The 21,481-nt window shown below is 41.7% G+C and overlaps 1 protein-coding gene across 8 annotated transcripts; it reads right to left on the minus strand.

The window, feature by feature from the left end:
• Positions 1 to 768: 768 nt before the first annotated feature.
• RAB14 (RAB14, member RAS oncogene family) lies at positions 769 to 18,048 on the minus strand. 8 transcript variants are annotated; one of them, XM_075170772.1, is made up of 11 exons: positions 17,735 to 17,976; positions 15,903 to 15,999; positions 14,860 to 14,927; positions 14,347 to 14,489; positions 9,452 to 9,510; positions 8,040 to 8,093; positions 6,318 to 6,495; positions 5,098 to 5,164; positions 4,107 to 4,194; positions 3,749 to 3,779; positions 769 to 2,880 (listed from the first exon to the last, which is right to left on the minus strand). In XM_075170772.1, exons 5-11 carry the CDS (start codon positions 9,501 to 9,503, stop codon positions 2,703 to 2,705), a joined length of 648 nt encoding a protein of 215 aa, XP_075026873.1. In that variant the 5' UTR covers positions 9,504 to 9,510; positions 14,347 to 14,489; positions 14,860 to 14,927; positions 15,903 to 15,999; positions 17,735 to 17,976; the 3' UTR covers positions 769 to 2,702. The 8 variants fall into 8 exon arrangements, with proteins under 8 accessions (XP_075026873.1, XP_075026875.1, XP_075026879.1 ...); XM_075170774.1 differs by having other exon boundaries at positions 14,855 to 14,927; XM_075170778.1 differs by lacking the exon at positions 8,040 to 8,093 and having other exon boundaries at positions 17,735 to 17,978.
• Between the last annotated feature and the right edge of the window lie 3,433 nt (positions 18,049 to 21,481).

Consider the following 21,481-nt stretch of genomic DNA (forward strand, 5'->3'; position numbering starts at 1 on the left):
AGGCGCTCAGCTGCCCTCCTGTCTGTGAAGCGTGTGGCTATGTAACAAAGTTGCAAGCAACTTGCTCTTAATTAGTAGTGGAAAAACCACTTTGTACAGCCTTCAGGCAGCAGGAACAAGGCACCCTGTTACTGCACGTAAGTCCTAAAGAACATCTCTTCACCCTCTGGCAGGAAGCTTGCACAGTGTCTCCTTCCCACCCCCCCTCTACCCTTTCCATCTAGACAGGCTTCAAAATCATTCTCAATCTTGCTTTTTCATCCACGTTACTAATATAAACCTTTTCTATGCAGCAAGCGTCACCTAGCAATGGTGTCACACTTCACGGGGAATAAACACCACTACCCAGCTCTGGCCACTTGTTCTGGACTCAGCAGTGGCCTGTTAGATCTTGAAGAGCAAGTTCTGGGCTCCAGAAGAGACTGGCAGGCTCCTCTTGTGAGAAGCCTGTGAAGTTTTTACCGCTTAGAGTCCATCGTAAAGGTTAAACCCAAGCAGTTAAAACACAAATACCATCACTACAAGGAATTCTTGCATCATCTTGGGTAGTGCTCGCATTCCTCTTCCCCCAGCTTAATGAGACGCTTTTCTCAAGGGCCTGGCTGCAGGCAAGCAGAAGCGCCTGCTTGGCAGCTTTTGTGAGCCAGCTGCTGCAGCAGATGGAAAATAGCCTCCAACGTGGGGTGAAAGCAGCAGCAGCTCAAGGAACAAGCCCCCTCAGAAGTCACACCATAAGCAGAGAGGGCCAGAGCAAACAACACAAGCCACTGCAGTTTATCTAGATACAGGTACTTTATTTACAAATATTTAGATTAATAGCATTGTTACATCAAATGAGGAGTACAGCAGTCCGAACAAATCCTTTCTGTGACAGAAACAATAAGACCTGCTGTAACTTACTCTGGGAGTACAGGTATTGCACCTCAACAAGCTGTAGTCATTACAACATTGACTTCACGTCAGCAGCGGGTCGTGGTCCCTGGGCAAACCCTTTGTGGTGCAACCTCGGTTTAAGCAGGATGCATTAGCTGTAGGTCTTGAACATACCCATCTACTTAAGAATATTAGTTAAAAAAAGGACTAACCAGACAAAACAAAGGGACAGTGCACAAGTTACCCAAATCCTATTGTCTGCACATTCCAGTTTTGGCTTTTATTTAACATTGACTGTACAATACTCTGGTATCACTGTTTACTTACAAGTCTGAACATTGTATAGTTTTAGTGTCTAGAGAGGGATTTTAAGACTACTTTGTATTTTAAACGCTGCAGTAAGACTAATGTTGGACATTTGATCATGGTTAAGCACTTGCCCCCTTCCATTTTTAAACCGTACGTGATGTTTTCCAAGTGAAGCTTCGTGTGAAACAGCAGCACTGCATGTAGAGCCGCACGCTCCAGTCTGACACCACAGTAACATCCACATGTGCACTGCCACCATGTGACATCTCCCCTTCACACAGGCATTACAGGTTGTGTCACCCCATGAAGGGTGTACTTGAAAGCTTGATGAAAAAGCCCAAGTCTTACAAGAAACCCTCACACGGGACTGTTAAAAAATACAACAGTAGTTAAAAATCCCTAGAGAGCACACGCCTTGTTCCGACTGTCCAGTTCAGCCTCTGACCATTCAAAAAGTTAAAGGTATAAAAGCGTAAGATGTGCAAGAGAACCAGCCTTTGTATACGATGCAAGGCAGGCGATGAAGCCCAATAACGCAAAACGCTTACAGAAGAGAAAAGCAGGTTAGCACACTGCTGATTGCACAGAACAGGATTAATAAAACGGCATAGATATACCACAGTGCAAAGATGAAAGACAGATTCCACTAGTGTTAGTTTCTGCATCAGGATTAGAGCTCCCCCAGCACGATGTCCGCTGTCGACACACGGGGTTAAGCCTAGGTTAGTGAACTGCAGTCACACCTACTTCTGTGCTAACGGGGCAACGTGGTCACATATAGGTCATACTGTACAAACTGGTATTTTCTTATATACTGTTCTAATGCCAGTAATCATTTTCTTCATTAAAATCATATACACAGGATGTATTTAACTGTTAGCTCAGTTCCTTCAAATTTTATACATATTTACGTTCTGTTAACAAATGTAAAGGATAAAAGTGGCAAAAAAAATGACATAAAGCTATGAGCACAAGAGTGAATGGATTGTTTCCCTGTGCAAGTTGTACGCTCCTGCGCCAGCCCACCCCTGCCCCCAACACACACCACAGGGAATTCTTTCAACAGAAGCACATCGTTACAGAGCCCCTCGCTACCGTCGGAATCATTTCACAGCAAAAACTTATCCGTTACTATGGACAGCTCTAAACAGTTAGAGGTGGGGAAGAAAGGCCAAAGAACCATAAAATTAAACCGTACAAGACAAAGCCCTGCGAAAGTGTAAAATCATGAGTCCAGCATCAGTGCTCAGTTTAAATTATGTATCGGTGACACTATCACAAGGACAATCAAGGAAAAAAAAACTTCTAGATTTACCATGCAGGAGAGGTTTTATTACTCTACTTGCCTTTGATAACCTGATTACATCTAAAGTTGTTTAGCAGTTTAGTACTGTGTTAAACTTGTCTCAGAGTTTTAATTAAACCCAATAAGATGTACAGAAGACAGGGAAGCAGTCAAAAGCACCGCTTCCAACAGACAGAGGTGAAAGGTCAGAAATGGAGCCATGAAACAGAGGTCACTAGCAGCCACAGCCTTCTCTCTGGGGCTGGGGTTCACTGGTTAGCCGCCCCCCCTGCGGAGCTGACGGTTTGTGCTGTACGCCTGACTCTGCAGCATTCAGATCCAGGCTTCCGTCTTGGATATTCTGGTAGATTTTCTTGGCAGCCTCCAGGAATGCGTCCTCAACGTTCTCTCCGCTACGAAGAGAGCAGCAGGAGTTATTTAGGCTACACTTCAGCAAAGCAATGCAGGTTATGGAGGCAGCTGGCTAGACACCCTTGCTGGGATCTGACAGGTCACCAAGTACAAGCAGTTGCTACCCTGTCCTCTTACGTGCAAGAAGAGCTTACAGTACTTACAGCAGGCCTACCACAGGTTTGATAACCTATCCTTGGGGCAGCCTTTGATAGGGCAACCCGCTCCCTAGCCACTGAATCCATTAGGACTAGCCAGGAATAAAAAAATACGTGCCAAAACACTGAGTAGCAAAAATAAGCTAAGGCACTGAGCCACATGCACAGAGCAGTTCTGGAAGAGGCTTAAAGACCGGGGAGCTACTATTAATCAAACCCTTTCATTGAAAGTCCCAGGAAGGCAGGCGCCAGTTGGAGGCACGTTTACCAGTGTCACTGGAGACCTGACGGGCTCCCCAGCTGACACAGCCTACCACAAGTACAGTGCGGCGATTCCTCCCGGTGACCGTAGGGACTGGCTGTTCACTACGGAACTTGCTTACAGCTCGAAACATCCGAGGGAAGGAACGTCTAATTGGGAACCACTCTTACCCACACGCACACATTCTATATTCAAACGATGTCCTAAAACCAAATCAGTTCCCTTGAATTCAACAACTCTTTGCCTGAAATGTAGCGAGAGGTCTAATTTCCAAGTCACCTTCAAGTCAAAGCTGACATGACTGAAACCACTACACATACTCAAAAATAATGTTTTTTTCACTTGTAAAACCCTACCATACCTGAACCCTATGGCTGTACTTAGTCATAACCAATATATTCCTCTTAAACAGATCACATCTGAATTATTACTCAGACAAAAGTAACTTACGTTTTTGCACTTGCTTCAAGGAACAATAAACCTGTTCAGAAACAGAGGTTTAACAGTCAATGCATAATATATTTCAAATAGCCCTAAGACAGTCACATCAAGACCTCCCGATTACATGCAAGACGCTATTTTAGTACTAAACAGTATTTTATGACTAAGTTAAGGCATCAGTACACAAGCTGATTTCTAGAACTAAGCACAGTTAGAGTTAAGCCAGACTATCTGAGGCACAGTAGAAGTTTGTACATATAATTACATTACTTCGGAAGTGTAAGCTTGCAGCTATCAATGCTGAGGATTCACTTTAACATCGCTACCTTGTAGGAAATGCAACAGCTCAAGAGAAAAAAAAACACACCATTTTCTTCAGCAAATTGTTTGGCTTCTTCATATGTAACATCCCTCTGTGCTTCCAGATCTGCTTTATTTCCTATGAGGATTATCACCTAGTTCAAAAGAGAGAAAATTAGTCTGGGAAAAAGCTTATTAGCTTTTTCACTACCATCCTCTTTATTAAAGAGATGAAAAACACAAAAGTAAACATGCAGAAAAGTTTAACTGCAAAACCCATGCATCTTCAGGAAAACACTGCTCTAGCAGTGCACCCTCTGTAACATCAGGAACAGCAGCTCCAGCTGTCACTTCCAAATGCTTTAGGCTATTCACGTGAGATGAGGGCCTAAAAAGCAGTAGTCCTACTCTTTATTCATGAAAGTTTTACTCGGAACCACTTCTTGCATTTGTTTAATCGTCTGCTAATCCAGCCAGAATCTTTAAGTTTTCTTTCATCGCAGCAGAGAGTCTTCCCACAAGCTTGGTGCTAAAGTATTTGAGGGGCATTCAGAAAAAGACTGAAGGACAACAGTTTTGTGGCACAGTCAAAACAACACAGACAAACCTTCTTCCCCCCTCCAGAAGACCTGGTCAGCTTTTGCTGAAGATCCAACTTATATTCCAATCTAAGATGAGATAGCATTCACCTCATTACTACCACAAAGCAAGAAGAAGCAGTAACAAAAGTTAATGTTTGTTCAGAGTTAATCACGATTTTGTCTCCAACTGCCGAAAATAGGCCCCTGAAAGGTGAGTAGCACGACAAGACTTTTAGAAGAAACCACTGCTCTCCTGCACAGGAGCCTACACTTTTCCACCAGTTGCAGTAAGGGAAGAGAGTCGCTGGTATACTGCAAAATGGGGACATCACAGTAACTCAGAGCTAAGTAATTGAGAAAACACAGGCAGCTTATTTAAGAGAATACTGCTACCACTGCAGACGCTTTGGCCTAAGCCTTCCACCTCTTGCTTAGAGATAAGCAATCTTGCTTTCAGCTAAATAAAGTCCAACTTACAGTATTTGGATTGGTGAGGTTCCTTGCATCTGTCAGCCAGCTGCTTAAGTGATTATACGTACTTCTTCTGCAAAGAATCAAGTGAGTATAGTTTTAGCTACAGTATTTTTTAAAATATGTTAAGTGCCAACAGCATAGTCAGCATCCATTAAACACACTAACATCTGTCATCCCTATTCTTCTCCCCAACCTCAAGACAGACAAAGCAGCCAGCATCTTCTTTGGACTCGGACCAAGATTTCAACAAGTCAACTTTAAACCCACAGAGCAACTCATACAACACGGGTGGAAAGATGGACCAATTCACACTTCTAGGATGTGGTAGTTTTACTGTCTTCACAAGGACAACATTTGTATTCTTTTGTATAGGACACATTAAAGGATTTCCTGTCAAACACTCTTATGAAACACTGTACAGTGGAATAGCACTTCAGTAACAAACAGTGCATAAGATGATTAATGTTTTACTCAAGATTTAAGCAAACAGGAGATATACCTATATACGCAGAAAAAAAGAGGTGCTTAAAGAATACCAAGAACAGCCCTAGAGGAAGATGGGAGACATGTGAAAGCAAAATTATTTTGCGTTGCACATCTGATTAATTATTCATTTAGCAGCATCTTCAGTTTTCATCTGTAGAAGGAAGACAGGATAGCTTCTATGCAGCCTCATTTTGTTGGACAACTAGCCCGTGAAGAGGCCCAGAAGTCAGACTTCTCCAATTCTCTCATCTATACAGAGCCTGTTAAGCACGTTTACATAGCGCACTGCAACAGAGGTAATATTCTGTCCCGTGCCTATCCTAGGAATATTTCTGCCAGGTAAGCAGCAGTATCCATTGCCTCCCAGGAAAAGAAAAATCCATGTACTGAAGAGCAGATTTTAAGGACAAAGCCAGTTCTTTAAACAACTTCAACACAGGCAGTCAAGGCCTGAAATGGCAAGATCCTCGGGTCTGTCAGCAGTGAAGTTTTCCAAGAAAAGCAGCTCACATAATTCCCTATGTTTCATTTTCAGCTCTTCAAATACTTAAAGTATTAGGCAAAGAAGTGTGGTAAGCTTCACACAACAGGATACAAATCCATCCAGACAGAGGCAGAGTCTTTACATCCAAGTCAAGGGGACAGACAAGACAGTACATACAAGGCTGTGGTATCCAAACAGCTTGTCAAGCACACACGAGCTACGACACAAGATGCTCCAGTCAACAGCACCTTACCTGGTAATGTCGTAGACCATGAGAGCTCCTGCTGCTCCTCTGTAGTAGCTTCGTGTGACAGCCCTGAATCTCTCTTGTCCTGCTGTATCCCAAATCTGTAGCTTAATTTTTTGGCCACTAACTTCAATTATTCTTGTGCCAAATTCAACACCAATTGTGTGGGGACAGTCTGCCATAACTGTCATGAAAAATAAGAGCAAAGATCAGATCTTTCTAGCACAAGGTCTTCTTACTACAAGATATTACTACCACCAGTTTTTAGTTATCTTCACTAGATTTTTCTGTCTCTAAGAAAGCATCTTTACAGCTACAGTACCTGAACTGTATCACTTAACCAGATATAAAATGAAGTATTTCCTGAACTGCTGTTAGTTTTAAAAACAGTTATAAAAATTCCTTGCCTTCTCTGACGCATGTATACTGATGCTGTTTGGCCATATATGTCAGAAGGTATCAAGTCAGTTGATTCTCAGTCTATCCTTGTAGAAACGGTTAACTATTTTAATGCAGTAGGAAAGGTAACTTTTAGGGAATTACCAAGATACAGCTAAAAGTCTGTAAAACAGCTTCAAAAACAAATATCCAAGTTGTTTCAGACAGGGTAATAGCATGATTGTCCACAGGAAAAAGCCAGTTTCATAAATAGCTATCAACACAGCAAATCAAAACCAAAAAGGCATCTTTCTAGTTATAATAAACTTATCTTAATAAGTTCATCTTTAAAAACAATCAAGAAAATACAGAAAGGATGAGTACCTATTCAAGCTATCTACAGTTAGTGACAGTCTTGTAGCAGAGGTGTTTGGTATGCTAGTTTGTTCAGTTGTACTGCTTCGGCTTAACGCTGACAAACTAAGAACAAGACAGCCCCATCAAGACTTTTACTGTATGCAAAGTAGCATTTAAACAATTGGCTGATACTGGATTTTAATTAAAAGCAACAGTTAAAAAAATCCTATTTCTACTAGAACACAGGAATATTTTAAACCATAGCTCCTACCCACTTATTGCCACATCTTGAGCAGCACACAGTAAAGACTAACTTCGTACTAATAAATACCTACGGACTTATCCATTGAGTGTGAGCCTCATGGAAAGTCGTAAGAGCTAATAGCCGCTGCAAACTTCAATGCAACACACATTATTAAGAAGAATTGAAGCTAATTCTTACTTAGTCACGATAGCTTACATGAAAAAACATTACAGCTGAGACAGACTGCAGTAAGCCTTAAACATCATCACACAGGGCAGTCCAAGTGTCACGAGTCACAGCAGCTACAGAGAACGACAGTGCTACTTAAGTCCGCAAACAAGGAGTCGAAGAAAAATAAGCACTTCAAAAATGAAAAAAAAGGATTCAAAAGCACTAAAAAGCTCCAACTGCTTGTGTTCAAGCAACACCAATACTGAAAGCATGCAAGTTTCAGACACGAAATTTCACTTTGCTCCATATCAAAATTCCCCAGAAAAGCTGTAAACACAGACACGGTCTTCCCCCTCATCACAGGTAGGACTGACTGAAGCAGCAGTTTTGCCATTACTACATCAACATTTTGTTTCTACATCTGCAGGAGTCAAAACAAAAATCTGATCAAGTACAATGCAAACCCATACAGATTAAGACAGATACCACATCAAGCTCATGCATGATGGAAGCAAAAGGGCAGGAAAGAGGGATGAAGTACACCAGTTAGAATAAATATTGTGAATTGAAATACTCACACTTCTTTTCTGTAAATTGATGAAGCAAACAGGACTTTCCTACACCCATGTCCCCTGTTACAGAAAGAATAGTTAAGGTTGACATCACATCATTGTTTCAACAAGCACGTTTTCTTCATCCCACACAACAAATGGTACAGAGGCAGGCAGCCATTCCTTTCTCAGGTCTAGTGGGCAATGTTCTATACCTGGCTATGGTCCTTAAATTTATCAACTTTTGCACTATAGTTTTGGTAAGAGGTGCAGGGTTGCAAGCAAGGGTGGAGCAGAAAACTCAAAAGAGAAGTTAATCTGTATTACTGATTTTACAACTGTATTTCACAAGGTTATGAGAAGTAGACCTGTAAGAAACTGAAATGTAAGATATACCTTTTGAGTGTTTGCCCTGTTCCTGTCTTACCTGCAATTACTGGTAAGGACATCAAAAACACTGACAACCAACCCAAACACACCAAGAAATTGCTTCACTTCCACTGATCCACTTACACAATGCCAATAGTGAGAAATGGCAAGATCTTTTAGTAACCAACTTTTCCACAGGCTGAGGCTGTCACAGCAGCTTGACTTACAAACCACCACAATAAGACTGCAGATCACTTACACCTACACAAGATCATTAATGACTAAACAATTAAAAGCAAGACCAGTTCTTCCAGGATAGTAATAAATGCAATCGAGCCCCTGACTCTAAACAGCCAAGGAAGCTGCAGCCAAAAGCAACATTTAAACACAAAAAAATATAGCCTGACAGATAAGCCTGTCTAAAGGAATGGATTCCAATTAGTACTTGTGTCTTCAAAGATTCTAAAATCTTTGAGACTAACGATGCAGAGACAGTCAAAATGCTATAGTAAACCTGAATCAACACAACATCCCAGTTCTGTTGATTCCCATTACAGTTTTTTCCCCATTTCCAATGGATTTAGCAATTTTTCTAAACATAAACTTGATTTAGGGAGAAAGGGACCACATGCACCTGTTTTCAGAATCCCTTTTTTTCTAGTGCTATGCGGAGGGCTAAGCATTATGGCCCTAACAGTGAAGCTATTCAAGAATTCTGAAGTATGTATGTCAAAAAGAACAGTCATTTTTAACAGTAACTCAGCAATAAAGTGAACTCAATACAGGCACTGGTACTTGCCCTCACTCCCAGTTCACCTGCCACCCATTACACCGCTCTAATTCTGTAGCACACAAAGGCATTTGCCTTTATATTGTCAGCTACTAAAGCTTTAGAGCAAGCGTGGTGATCTGTGAAGGACTGAGGCTGGACAAGTAACTACTGAAAGAATCACTACTATATAGCAACAACATGCAACAGAAGTCAACAATAGTAGAGCCACAGGGTTTGTAGGTAGGTTGTCATGCATATACACATTGACATAAACACGTAAGTGCCCAGTGATACTTACCAATAATGATGTACTTAAAGATGTAGGAATAGTTGTAAGGTGCAGTTGCCATTGTGGCACTAAAACAAAAAATAGAACACATCAGAATGGCTACTTGTTCACCAAACTCAACCCAATTCATCCAATTTAGTTCACATAAGCAAACAAAACCCCCTTCCCCTTCCTCTCCACCCCAACTATCCTCTCATTCACAGTTTAAATTTCTGTGTATTTCTCCACAGTCACTGAATTAGTGCCAGAGACATTCAGCAAAACTCCCTTATCATTTGCTCTGAACCCCTGTCAGTAAGGCCTCTAAGTAGAAACATGCTCTGCGTAGTATTGATACTCATTCAATTTTACACAGAAAGATTTAAAGCTGTTGAAAAGCTCCAGTAGCTTCCTGCATTGTACAGAGTCACTCAGTGGACCAGCACTCGCTAGCCAAGTAGCCAATATATGAATTGAAATTAAAATCTGCCTCCAAAAGAAAAATCTGAAGAGGTTTAACAAAACCAGCAATTTGGAACTATTACCTCACACTTTTGACACTTGCAACAGGAACAAAGGAAACAGTGCAGCTTGCATCAAACAGCTAAGAATTACTTAAAAAGACAGCAGAAGAATGCTGTAGTAGCCATAACTGGGGTCTGGACTGCTACATGTCCATGTTAGAAAAGCGGTACAAGCCACAAATCAGATGTTCAGGAAGTTAGTTAACAGCTCTGTGGCTTTGTCAGCATAGCAGCATTACAGCAAGGTTTAGCAGTTTCTCTCTCTTCCCCACCTCCCCCCCCCTTAAAGACACCTCACTGATTTGGTAAGATTTACTCACTAATCTATGCTCTATAGCAGATTAAAGTGATAGTCAAAATTGGATTGGGATAAGTACTTCCAATATTCCAGAGTTTTCCTATGCTTTCCTAGATGTAGGAGGAATTAGAACTGGCTTCAGCTGTGTAAACCTGCAAGGGGTAGTAGCTGACTTACCAACTAATACATCAGTTAACCAGGATTACGAGTCTGTACAGCCCAGCTATTGCCAGTTAACAAAGGATGCAAAATGCCTGCTTTTGTCCGAGGTTTTTAAGTTGAACTAGATACAGTGTGATCAATTAAGCAAGTGGAAAATTTCTACTAGGAATTCACCATTTCCTTTTCTGCTCTTGCATGGCAGATAGCCAGCCATTAGAAAAACATGGTACTTTTTATAAAGAACATTGCTTTAGCCTAGAAAGATTTTCACTCAGTCATGTGTCATTCGCATGACAAATGAAACCAGTACTGTAAAGAAAAAAACATGCAGGAAAGCTTACAAGCCTGTAACTTTTTCAGAAGCAAAGTATTGCTCTGAAGTATTGCTCAACCACGATTAATCCATAACAGTGAACTGTAGTCATAAGAAAGAAGGTGACTGACAACAAATCTCATTCAGTACACAGCCAACAGCCACCGCTTCACACAGCAGAGGTTTAAAGCAAACGCTCTTATCTAGACCTTGGAGGGGGAACAACTTTAACAGGCAGCTAAAAAGGGTTTACTGTGTGCCAGTTGCTGATCTGCACCTTGCCTTTCCTTCATGCTTGGCTCGCAATATGGAATGTCTCAAGTCCTTCTATCCCAAGTAGTATGCAAAGCATCTACGCTAACTCCTATACACACACACTGTTCTATTAAACCAAGTTTAATCCAAAATAGTAAACAAAAGACAATTTTGGACAGTAATTCTTCTATGTGTTGGCAAGACAGAATTCCACATGAAGTGCTGTACAGGTTACAAGAACAGTCATTTCAATCAAGAAAATTTTAGAGGAAACTCTTCTGCCATACTAAAAGGAAATCTCATGCAGCCATCCCACACCACCTTTGTTCTCCTCAGATAACCGCTCAGTGGACAGACTACTTCTTATTGCTGTACTGGGTAAGAATTCATATCCATGACTGAAAAATGCACTGCCCTTTACCAAAGAAGCCAGCAGCTTTACTGCCTTATTTCCTGGAAGTGGAAGATTCTAGAGTTATAGTATCAGCTTCAATACGTGCACTTATTTTCAACACCAGCAAATAAAGACATGTAACTGTTCCATACAGAGTTCAAAATTAATGTGTCATTGTGGAAACATCCAATTTTTTGAATACATTATGTTCTTCCTCTTCTCCAGCACGTCCCAATAACCATAACATTCAAACTGAGCATCTTCTAATCCAATCCATTTGTTACTTAACTTGCCACTTGCTTTCTAAGTAAAGCTAGGAGGACTATATTCATGGCTCAACTCAGTTTGATAGCAGACAAGGTTAAACTAGAGGATTACAAGGTATGTAAGCGGAAGTAAAAAAAAAAAAGCTTGAAAAGGCCAATTTATATGTGCAAGTACTTCAGGAGGACAGCATGAACTGTACTATTTTACACAGAAAACAGGTGGGTGCCACAGCCACAATAGAGGAAAGAAAGCAGAAGACACAGAGCACTAATATGCATTTAGTTTGAAAGATCTCTGGTGCGTTCCGAGGATAGTAGTATCTAGTAACTTACACTGTTTTTAAAAAAAAAATTCAGCATTGTAAACTCCCAGACAGGGAACCACTCGTGTGGCTGTCCTGCAGAAACCTAGGTGACCCTCTCTTCACAATACTAGTTGGCTAAGGAATGCCAAGCACTCAGAAATACTCAAAGAAGTTTCATGTTTCTGAGCACATGACTTGACAATATTCCTGTATATAACAAGTGAGGGGAACATGTCTTACTATCCAAGCTTGTAAGCAGCATCACTGGAATGTGAGGAAAGCTTTTTTTTTTTTAAAGAATGGACAAACTGGGAACTCTGTGCAGGCTATATCACAAACTGCATTTGAAATGAGTCTCTTAACTAGAATCTTTACTGCAAAATATACATCTCTTTATTTGACAGACTGGTTTTGCTTGCTAAGATATGTCAATTTTCATTATATTCTTTAAGTAAAGAAGTTTAACTATGCTATTTCAATATAAAAGAAACTGTCACTGCTTTGCAACATATGCATCAAAATCAGTTCCCACTTCAAAGTGAGAATGAGAAAACCAAATTCTGTGCTTGGCAACAAAGTCTGCTAAGAAATGGGTGGGAAGGGAGGACTAACTTCAGGCCACGTCTCATTGTTAAAACATCACCCTCATTCTCACAGTGACATTAGCCCCCCCCGCCCCATTAGGTGAGAGATACCACACCCCTCTGTGTACAGCCAGACCTAGCATGCTCTCTCCACAGCTTAAATAAATGGATTATTAATAGCAATACCAATACATAAATTCACTCATATGATGCAGCTAGACCTTCTCTCAAGTCCCAGAGAGTTGCTGGAGAAGTTATTGTGTCCAACAGACATACATACTGAAAGCTTGCAGAAACACAGATATTAAGTTTAAACACAATTTCTGGAGTTAAACTGAAAAAAAAGCAACACTTTGGTATGACATTTATTCCAAGGGTCATGTTACAGAAAAGATTCTGAAATACTTCAAATTATTACTAAAGGTCAGAAATCTTTTCTGGAGAACAGATGACTTCTTTAAAAAAAAAAAAAAAGAAGAAAACAAAACAAATAAACTTTTAAACACTCAAATTCCAATAAGGATAAGCAGGAATCCAAACTGTACTCTTGGAATAAAACTGATATTCCAGAAGGACTCTGTGCTGAAGGGGAAAAATAAATGCAACAAACTAAACACAGAAGCCATGGCGAAAATCCGGCCTTAGAAAACTTACAATCTCAGCATTTACTGCAGATGCAAGAAGGAAGTCTAGACAAGAATAGTGCACAATAGGATTCAGTAAATACAAAAAAATATTAGCTACATTTTAATGCAAGGGGTTAATATATGTTGATAGCATCAGCCATCTGTAGAAACTGGAGTTCTATCTCAACTTCACAGCCCTCTGCTTCAGACACGTGAATCTTAATAATCCCAATATGGGGGTTTTCCTCTTGGGAGAGCAGGAGGGCAAGAACTGCAGGACTGAGAAAGTTATACATAAGTATATGCAACTTACCTTCAGCCACTGCTGACATTATAAAATATGACATCAAAGTGAACCAACCATGAATTTACTGTTAACAGACAGTAGAAGAAGTTTAGCCTGGAAGCTTGGTCTACCTGCCGTCTTTCTTCCGTGAAAGTGTGCCAACTTAGAACAAGTTTTAGCTCCTTTTTCAGAGGTAACACTTCCTCAGTTTAGAGGGGAGTTTAGAGCATTATTTCAGGATGGCAAATAGCCAGAGGATCATGCTTCACTATACACAGATTGCTGCTAGTTTCAAAGCCTGTACAATTAATTTCTGTATTACAGTTCGGACTAGAAATTTTACAGTGAACAGTGTCACCATAATCCATTTTCCATATATCAAACTTCTCCCTTGGAGGCTTTTTTTTAATTTATAAAAAGTTAAAGATGACCTCAACGAGATACTAGTGACACCTACATTTCCTCTTCTAATCAACAAGCACTACATAGGTATTTTAACATCTCATTGAAGCCTTATTTCAGGTATCAGCATACATCTGTACAAACTGAGATAAGGTTCTTCTAGGCGCACTGCCGTAACATTCTTTATCAGAGTAACATAACTGTAAATATCATATCCATACCAGCTTTCGTGAGACTCATGTAGTTCCTTCTAGCTCAACTCAAGGACACAGTCAATTTTAACTCTTCACTGGATATCATTTGCATAGAGAGATTTCATAGCTTTATGCTCAGCAAGAAGCAGGTATGTTACTAGAAGAGACCAGAACCTGTATGCACAGGTTTTATTAGATCCTGCATGTGGTTAACACCATCAGCTGGCTAATCCACGCAGAGATGATACCTCTGAAAACAGCTATCAGCTTCAACTCAGGACTGTCCAATTATTACAGGTTCCCCTTAAAAACATACCACTCTGCAGCCAGAGGACCACTCTTTACTTAGTCTGAAGCAAGAGGCATTTTGTATTTCATCTGGCCAGCCAGGTGTTCTTTCGGTCATTCCTCAAGGATATGCAACAGGAAAGGATCTCACAGTTGAAGTCCAGTTCCCTTCTATAAAAGGTAATGCCATCATATCATTCCTTTCATAAATTGAAACAACTTTTAAAGAGTTAGTTTTTTCATTTGGAAAAAAAATATTAGTTGCACACAAGGAGAACTGTATGCAACCAATAATAACTATTATTTAGAACAGCTTCTAAATCTCTACACAAAATGAATAAGTAGTTATCCTCTTTCCCAGGGCACAATCTTCCTTCTCCTCCCTGCATATTTACTTAGGTGTTAATTAACAGTGAACACTGAGAAGAAGGGAGGGAAGAACTGGGGAGAGGTAAAATTGTTTCAATTCATAATTGCACTATTCCCCTGATGAAGACTTTTGTCAAGCACACAAAACAATGCAGTCTAACTGGTACCTTACTTTAGAAGGCTGCTAGAAATACAGTCTGCGATTGCTTCAATTGTGGTCTTCTGTAAAATCACACCATACTGGAAGGTAATAACAGTTTTGTTACTAATTAATACACTCAAGTAGTGAATTCCCATAAGTCTGTTGTCCATAGCAAGCTATGAGGTCTATTACAATTAAATTTCATTGTGGTTCTATGACTTCCACACACCAAGGACATTTAGGTCCTCCTAAACATATAAACATCTCTGCCCCCTTTAAGATGATGGCCCGATAGCCTCCCTGGTCTGTTTGTTTATTTATTTTTGCATGCTTGTCTTTAAAAAGCCCTCTTCTGAGCCTGATCCCCAAGGAATCTCATTAGCAGCCTGCTAGCAGCCCAGTACTTTCTCTTTCACATCTGCAACATTACTTGTTGCCGGCCAGTTCCTCACTCATTTTTCAGCTCTTCTAGAGTCATCCTCTCTAGCTTTCTCCATTTGGATTTCATTAAAGCATCAGATTAGCACAAGACAGTAAATTTGGTTGAACTGATCTTTGATCGGACAGCAACCCAGCAAGCTTCTTATGATCTGCTGTTTAAGATCACTTTGCATTTCCTTGTTATTTCCATGTCCAGTTATTCTTTATGTGAAAGCGCACGAGGCCTGCAGGCTACTGGGCTCAGACTAACAAGCTTGCAGCTATGCAGAGCCCCGTTTCAAGCTGTTCTTGAACAAATGCATTTGCTATATTCTTTAATCATGTAAAACACCTTAACTCAACCTGAGGCCTAATAAGTATTTCTAAAGACTTCACAAGCCTTCACTTCTCCTCCTATATGAGAACTTTGACTTTATTTATTTTTAAATCAAGGCTGTCATACTATCTTCACTGTTTGATTTTTCTCAACAGCTATCCAGTCATACACACGTTGTGTTGGTTATCCTTTTAATGGTTTCACATCCTGCTCCATCAAGTTCCTCCATTTTGTTTCCTAAACTTCCTGCATTTATATGCACCTCATTTCTTACTAACCACACCCTAGCACCATAGCCCCATTAAATATTGCATACCTGTCCTCATCAGTAAGAGCACTTTCTCCGATATCCATTCTCTCAGCCATAGTTCTTTATCCATTTGTATATCCTCATTTATCCTATTTTCCTCTTCCTACAAAAGAGTCTAACCTGTAGCACATGTCTGCGTTCATAGCAGGAGAATCAAGTTCCAGAGATATCAGGCAAGTTTAGGGACAGTATATACAGAAACCAGAAGAGGTTTTTTTTGTTGTCAGTCTAACAAATCAGAACAACATGCAACTGTCTGGAGTCATTGCCTTGGAAAACACAAATACATTTTAGAACAAAATTAAGTAAGGTTTACCTCCTTTGTTGCAGACAGATACAGCAAAATGAGAAACAATCATACGCAGGTTCCATTAGATGCACAGGAGTAAGCAAGTAATTTTAAGAGATCTATTTACATTTTAAATCCTAGTAACTCCAGTAAAACAGGTTTGTTTCAAACTGCTGTCCTTCACAGTAGCTTGCTTTTTTTTTTGTTATTCATAAAATGGAAAAGGAAAATAGGAGCTTCTTCCTTCCACTCAGATTTATGACATTTTCAAATCCCTACAGGAAGCTAGCAAATTCCTTTTTAATCCATATTAAACTATGTGATATGTAGTTATTAAGTCCCCCAGGGTTGAGATCTTCTTCCCATTCCTGAGCAATGCCCAAGCACAAGAGGCCCTCAATCCAAACCATGATAGAAATCAATCCCCAAAACAATGCATTCCATATGATAACATCTGGCTACTGGAAAAGTCAGACTTCTGACTTGGGGTTTGAAATTATTTGGGATATAGACAACCTGAGTAAGTCTTTTTCACAAAGGGGTACTTTTACCTCTGTGAAAAAATGTCATACAACATAGAACCACCTGTTTCAGAGGCCTAGAAAGCAAAGTCCACATCAAGTACCCTCCAGAGCAATAGAGCCATTGCCACAGAGACCCCAATGCAGACAAACACCTTTTCCTGGCTTTACTGCAAGAATAATTCAGTACAATTTTAATTCAAGACAAAGCTATCCACAGATGTTATAGAAACCTTAAGAGTGCACTGCAAACAGGCAACAGACAACTAGGTGAAAGAACAGAACTTCATTCTTCTGTTTAGCCCAAAATAAGCATTGACAAAAGAAAACAGAGAACAAGTCTAGAATACTTCTGTCACTTCCTCGACTAGAAAGTGGCATTCCCCTCAGCCCTCATGGAAGTTATTTTTCTGTTGAACTTCATGACAGCGCGGGTCACCGTAAGAATCAAAAGTACAGATAACACCCCACAACGGCCACATACCCAGTATAATATATACATGAAGTAAACACCCTACGTGCAACTACAACAATTAGTAAATGGCACATATATATATACCGAATGTGCACGAGTACTTGATGATGGCGTGTTACACAGGAGAGTGCAGTGCAGAGCAGGAATGGGAGGCGGTGGTGACAAACAGTGCAGCAGCGGCCTAGCTCCTGCCCAGCCAGTCTCACCCTCCTCGGCCCCAGACAGACTAGCGGCCCCCTCCTCCTTCTGCCCGCCGTCGGGAGCGAGGGCGGCCAGAGCCACTGAGGCCGGGGACCAGCCCGCACCGCCCTGAGGTGGGCAGCGGCACACTGACGGGGAGTGCGGCCCCGACTAGGCCCCGGCTCCGGGCAGCAGCAAGAGGAAGTGTCGCCACCCCGGCCGGGTGGCGGCCGGAGTCCGGCCCGGCCTGCCGACGAGAAGGCCGCCCGCCCGCCCGCCCCAGTGGAGCCCACCGGTGGCTGGGCACCGGCGCGGGGCCTAGTGCTCTAGGCCCGGCCGGGCGGAGGGACGCCCCTCCCCGGCTCCTCCGTACCTGGGCTCGGGGAGCTGGTGGCTGTGCAGCGTGGCTCTGTCGGCGGCAGCCCGGTCCCCCCTGCGGGCACTGTAGCGTTCTGCCTCAGGCTGGGCAACGGCCGGGCCGGGTCTCCGCCTCTCTCCGGGGCTCCCTCAGGCTCGGCTCCGCTGGCTCCACTGCGCCCCCATCACCCCCCTTATCCAAGATGGCGGCGCCCCTCGCACGGGGTTTCCCCTCCCACTCTCGACGGGCGCCGGGGCTGCACAAAGGTGGGCGCGAGAGGCCGCGCCGGAACCAATCGTGGAGGCCGCGCGCCGGAGCCGCCCCGCCTCCCTGCCGGCGTGCGGGGCGGGGCGGGGCCGGGCGGGGCGGGGAAGGGCGCGAGGCGGCCGCGCGCCCGCACTCCCCGTGCCTGAGCGCGCGCCGAGGGGCGGGCGCGAAAGCGGCGGGCGGGGCGGGGCGGGGCGGGGCGGGCGCGCGCGCCCCCTCAGGCGGTGCCTCCCCCGCGGGTGCTCGCGCCTCAGGACGGCCCCGGGGAGGCGGCGCGGCCCGCGGCGCTGGGCGCTTCCCCGCCGAGGCCGGGGCTGGGGGACGCGTTAGCACTGAGGGAAGTCACCCGGCTTTTCACGGTGGAAACGCGAAGTGATCCGCCAGGAACCCCCAGCCCGCCAGAAAATCGTACTGCCCCTTGGCCCTCGATGTTCCTGCTTCAGAAGTCACCGCTGTAGCTGCCTCTGCATTGTTACAATTACCTTCCAATTTCTATTTTTAGATAATCTCTAGAACCAAGAACATTATTAATAAAGTATAAAGACAAAGACTCCAAGAGATTTCACAGGCTATCTAGAAGGATTGCGTCCATGTGCAGGACGTTCTGTCCTGCTTCAGAATCCCCACAACGCCAGTATCGTTTAACAACAAAATCTCTCTCATCGTTACTGAGGCACCGTTATTTCTTCTGGGGAAGATACAACGGGAGTAGCCTGGCGAGTACAGGTACACAGGACGTTTATGCTCCAGCATAGTCCAATATCCAGAATCTCTAAGGAACTGTAGAGAGCTCTGTTTCTGTTTCCAGTTTCCAGTAAAATTAATATTATATCTCGTTTCTTTTACAATGTCCTGTGAAATGCTCTAACCAGTTTGTTAATTTTGGCTTTGATTTTTTTAAATAGGCTTTTTAAACACTTGTGGCAGACAATACTAAAGACGTAAAAATGCGAGATGCTGCACAAATCTCACAGCTCATGGGATTAAAAAAACATTCAATGGTTCAGGAGATGAAGAAATGTAATAAAAGTAACATTATGAAGGACTCTATGTATCTTCAATTCAATAAATTTACCCAGATTCTCAGCTCAACATAAAAACTTTCATTACATGAACGCAAAAATTATAGAAACAGTTAATGAGTTCAGACATTCAAAATTAAGGCTCCTGGTATTCCAGATTAATATTCAGATTTTCAGTTTTACATTGTGTCTAACCAAAACTCCTTTGAGATTGGTGTTTTGGAAAGCTTTAGGGCCTACAAACCTGTTAAAGGTAGTTAATCTCTATTTAAAGAGAAATTACCACAAGAGCTGCTAGAGGGCAGCCACTCAGCGCGTTTTCAGTGAATGATTTATGCTTTTGAGAACGAACAGGATGCTTCGTCAGCTTTAGTGCCACAAAAGCAAAGAGCTTCAATTAAAACAAGTGGAGGGATTCTACTTATTTTAGAATTGAGAGTTGATTAGGGCTTAAGCATGATTGAAAAGAGCTAATGGTTCTTCCTGCCCAAATACATATTAGACATTGAATCTAAATAATGTAATTTCCCCTCCTAACAGACTGCTAGAGGACAATAAGGATTTTTTTTTCAGTCCCACACATTATGGAAAGCATCAAATTCTGTGGTGTATCAGTGTCCAAGATTCAGTCTGCTTCTTCCCATAAGGCAGCATGCCACTGATATTAACATTCCTATGGAATCTCTTTCCAGAACGGGCATTTTACATCTCCATTACTATGACATTACTCATTCCATTTTCTTAGCAAGACAGTGTACAGGGAATCCTCTGCTTTCTGCAGTGACTGCCTTCCATGAATCATCCACCCCCTAATTATTACTCAACCCCTACCAGGGAGGCACTGGATGCTGCACTCCACGTCATCTGGGCAGAAGAAACACAGATGAAAAACAACCAGATTTTTTTTTTTTTTTACATCTACATAATACATAAATAAATCAATCTCTGAGTAATAAAAAGTAATAATAAGGACTCAGTAGAAAGATATAAAATCTGCTAGCAATCTACTACAGTTGTACGACTACTGTCAGTTATTGTCAGGGTCCTAACTTTTAAATAGATAACATCATGCAACAGAACCATTTTCAACTTTTGCAATACCTTATATGGAGTGACTTTTACTAGAAAAATAGGTCAAAACAAGTCAGTAAGAATGATTTCCACAAGAGGGAGTCTTTAAACGGAAAATGATGTGACTATTTTGACCCAGTTACAGTTTGGTTTACTGTCTTTAAAAAAATTTGGTTCCTTTAAGCACTTGTAATTTCCCCAAGTATTATTCTAATAGCAAGGACACTATAACATTTGCTTAACAGATTTTCAAATTCAAAATTGTTAAAATACCACACAAAAATCCAACGACTACTTTTCTCTTTATGTTCAGTCTTGGTAAAGTTAGTCAAACGGTGTTAGCTTTCCTGTTTTTACAAGATGGAATTAATGACAGGTAATCATCAGCGTTATCTGTCATGCCCTGGAAAGGACGGCACAGTCTGCAAAGGGCGTAAGTAGCTGGTTTGAGTGGCATCTTCTTTTCCAGTGAAAATTCAAGCAGTCCTGGCCCTTTCACTCTGCAGGCACACGCAGAGCGGCTGGCTTCCCTACAGGGTTTGGTAACCCCGTCACCTCCTTCAGAACTGCTTCCCTAATAGAGAAGCAGAACATTGTACCTCTTCAGTGACACTAACAGGCCCCTCCAGTGGCCACAGACACGTCTTCAGGATTACTCAACAATTCTCAATATCTCTTTAATCTGAAGTCTGGGTTGTGGAGAACATCTTTTAATTCTGAACAGAAATGAAAAGCAGTTTTGGAATATAATTACAGTTATTTCTTATCTGCAACAAAGAAAATTAGTAAGATTGGTCTTTTTAATCTGAAACTCCCAAACATATTTCATATAAAACTGTCTTCATTCGTCAGATGAGGTAAAAGGCAATACAGATTTGCTTTAAAGGTTCTGGTTTTGAATTGTTTTGTATGCTTTTATCAAATATTCCTATAAAGTTTAAAGTATACAAAAGATGTGAGCAAGACAGAAGATTGGGTAATGGCATCTAGGCATCTGTATTTCTCCTTTGATTCTTTTATTCTTGTGAGTGCTTGAAAGCCTGCAGCAGTTTTTCAACAACAGTTATTGAGAAAAGGCTGACTTCAGCCTATTCATTCTGAACATCTGGACAGAACCTAACAACAGTAATTAAAACCCACTAAATTGGTAACAATACCAAATTGCTAGAGATGGAATACTGCCTATCGTCCCACCCTTCTTTGTGGATTTCTGCTAGGTCAATACAGCCTGCTCTTGAAAAGCCTTTTCTACGTGTCTCTTTCTGAAGTCTCTGTCAAGAAAGAACGGCATCCCAATTTTCTGGTCACATGAGCATTGCTCTTGGATTTATTTTTTTACCACAAACCTCAGGAAAAATAAAGACTCAGAGTTAATACAGTTGATAGAAGGTTTGAGGATTAT

This window comes from Calonectris borealis, chromosome 21 (assembly GCF_964195595.1).
Source record: "Calonectris borealis chromosome 21, bCalBor7.hap1.2, whole genome shotgun sequence".
In the NCBI taxonomy this organism is placed as follows: Eukaryota; Metazoa; Chordata; class Aves; order Procellariiformes; family Procellariidae; genus Calonectris; species Calonectris borealis.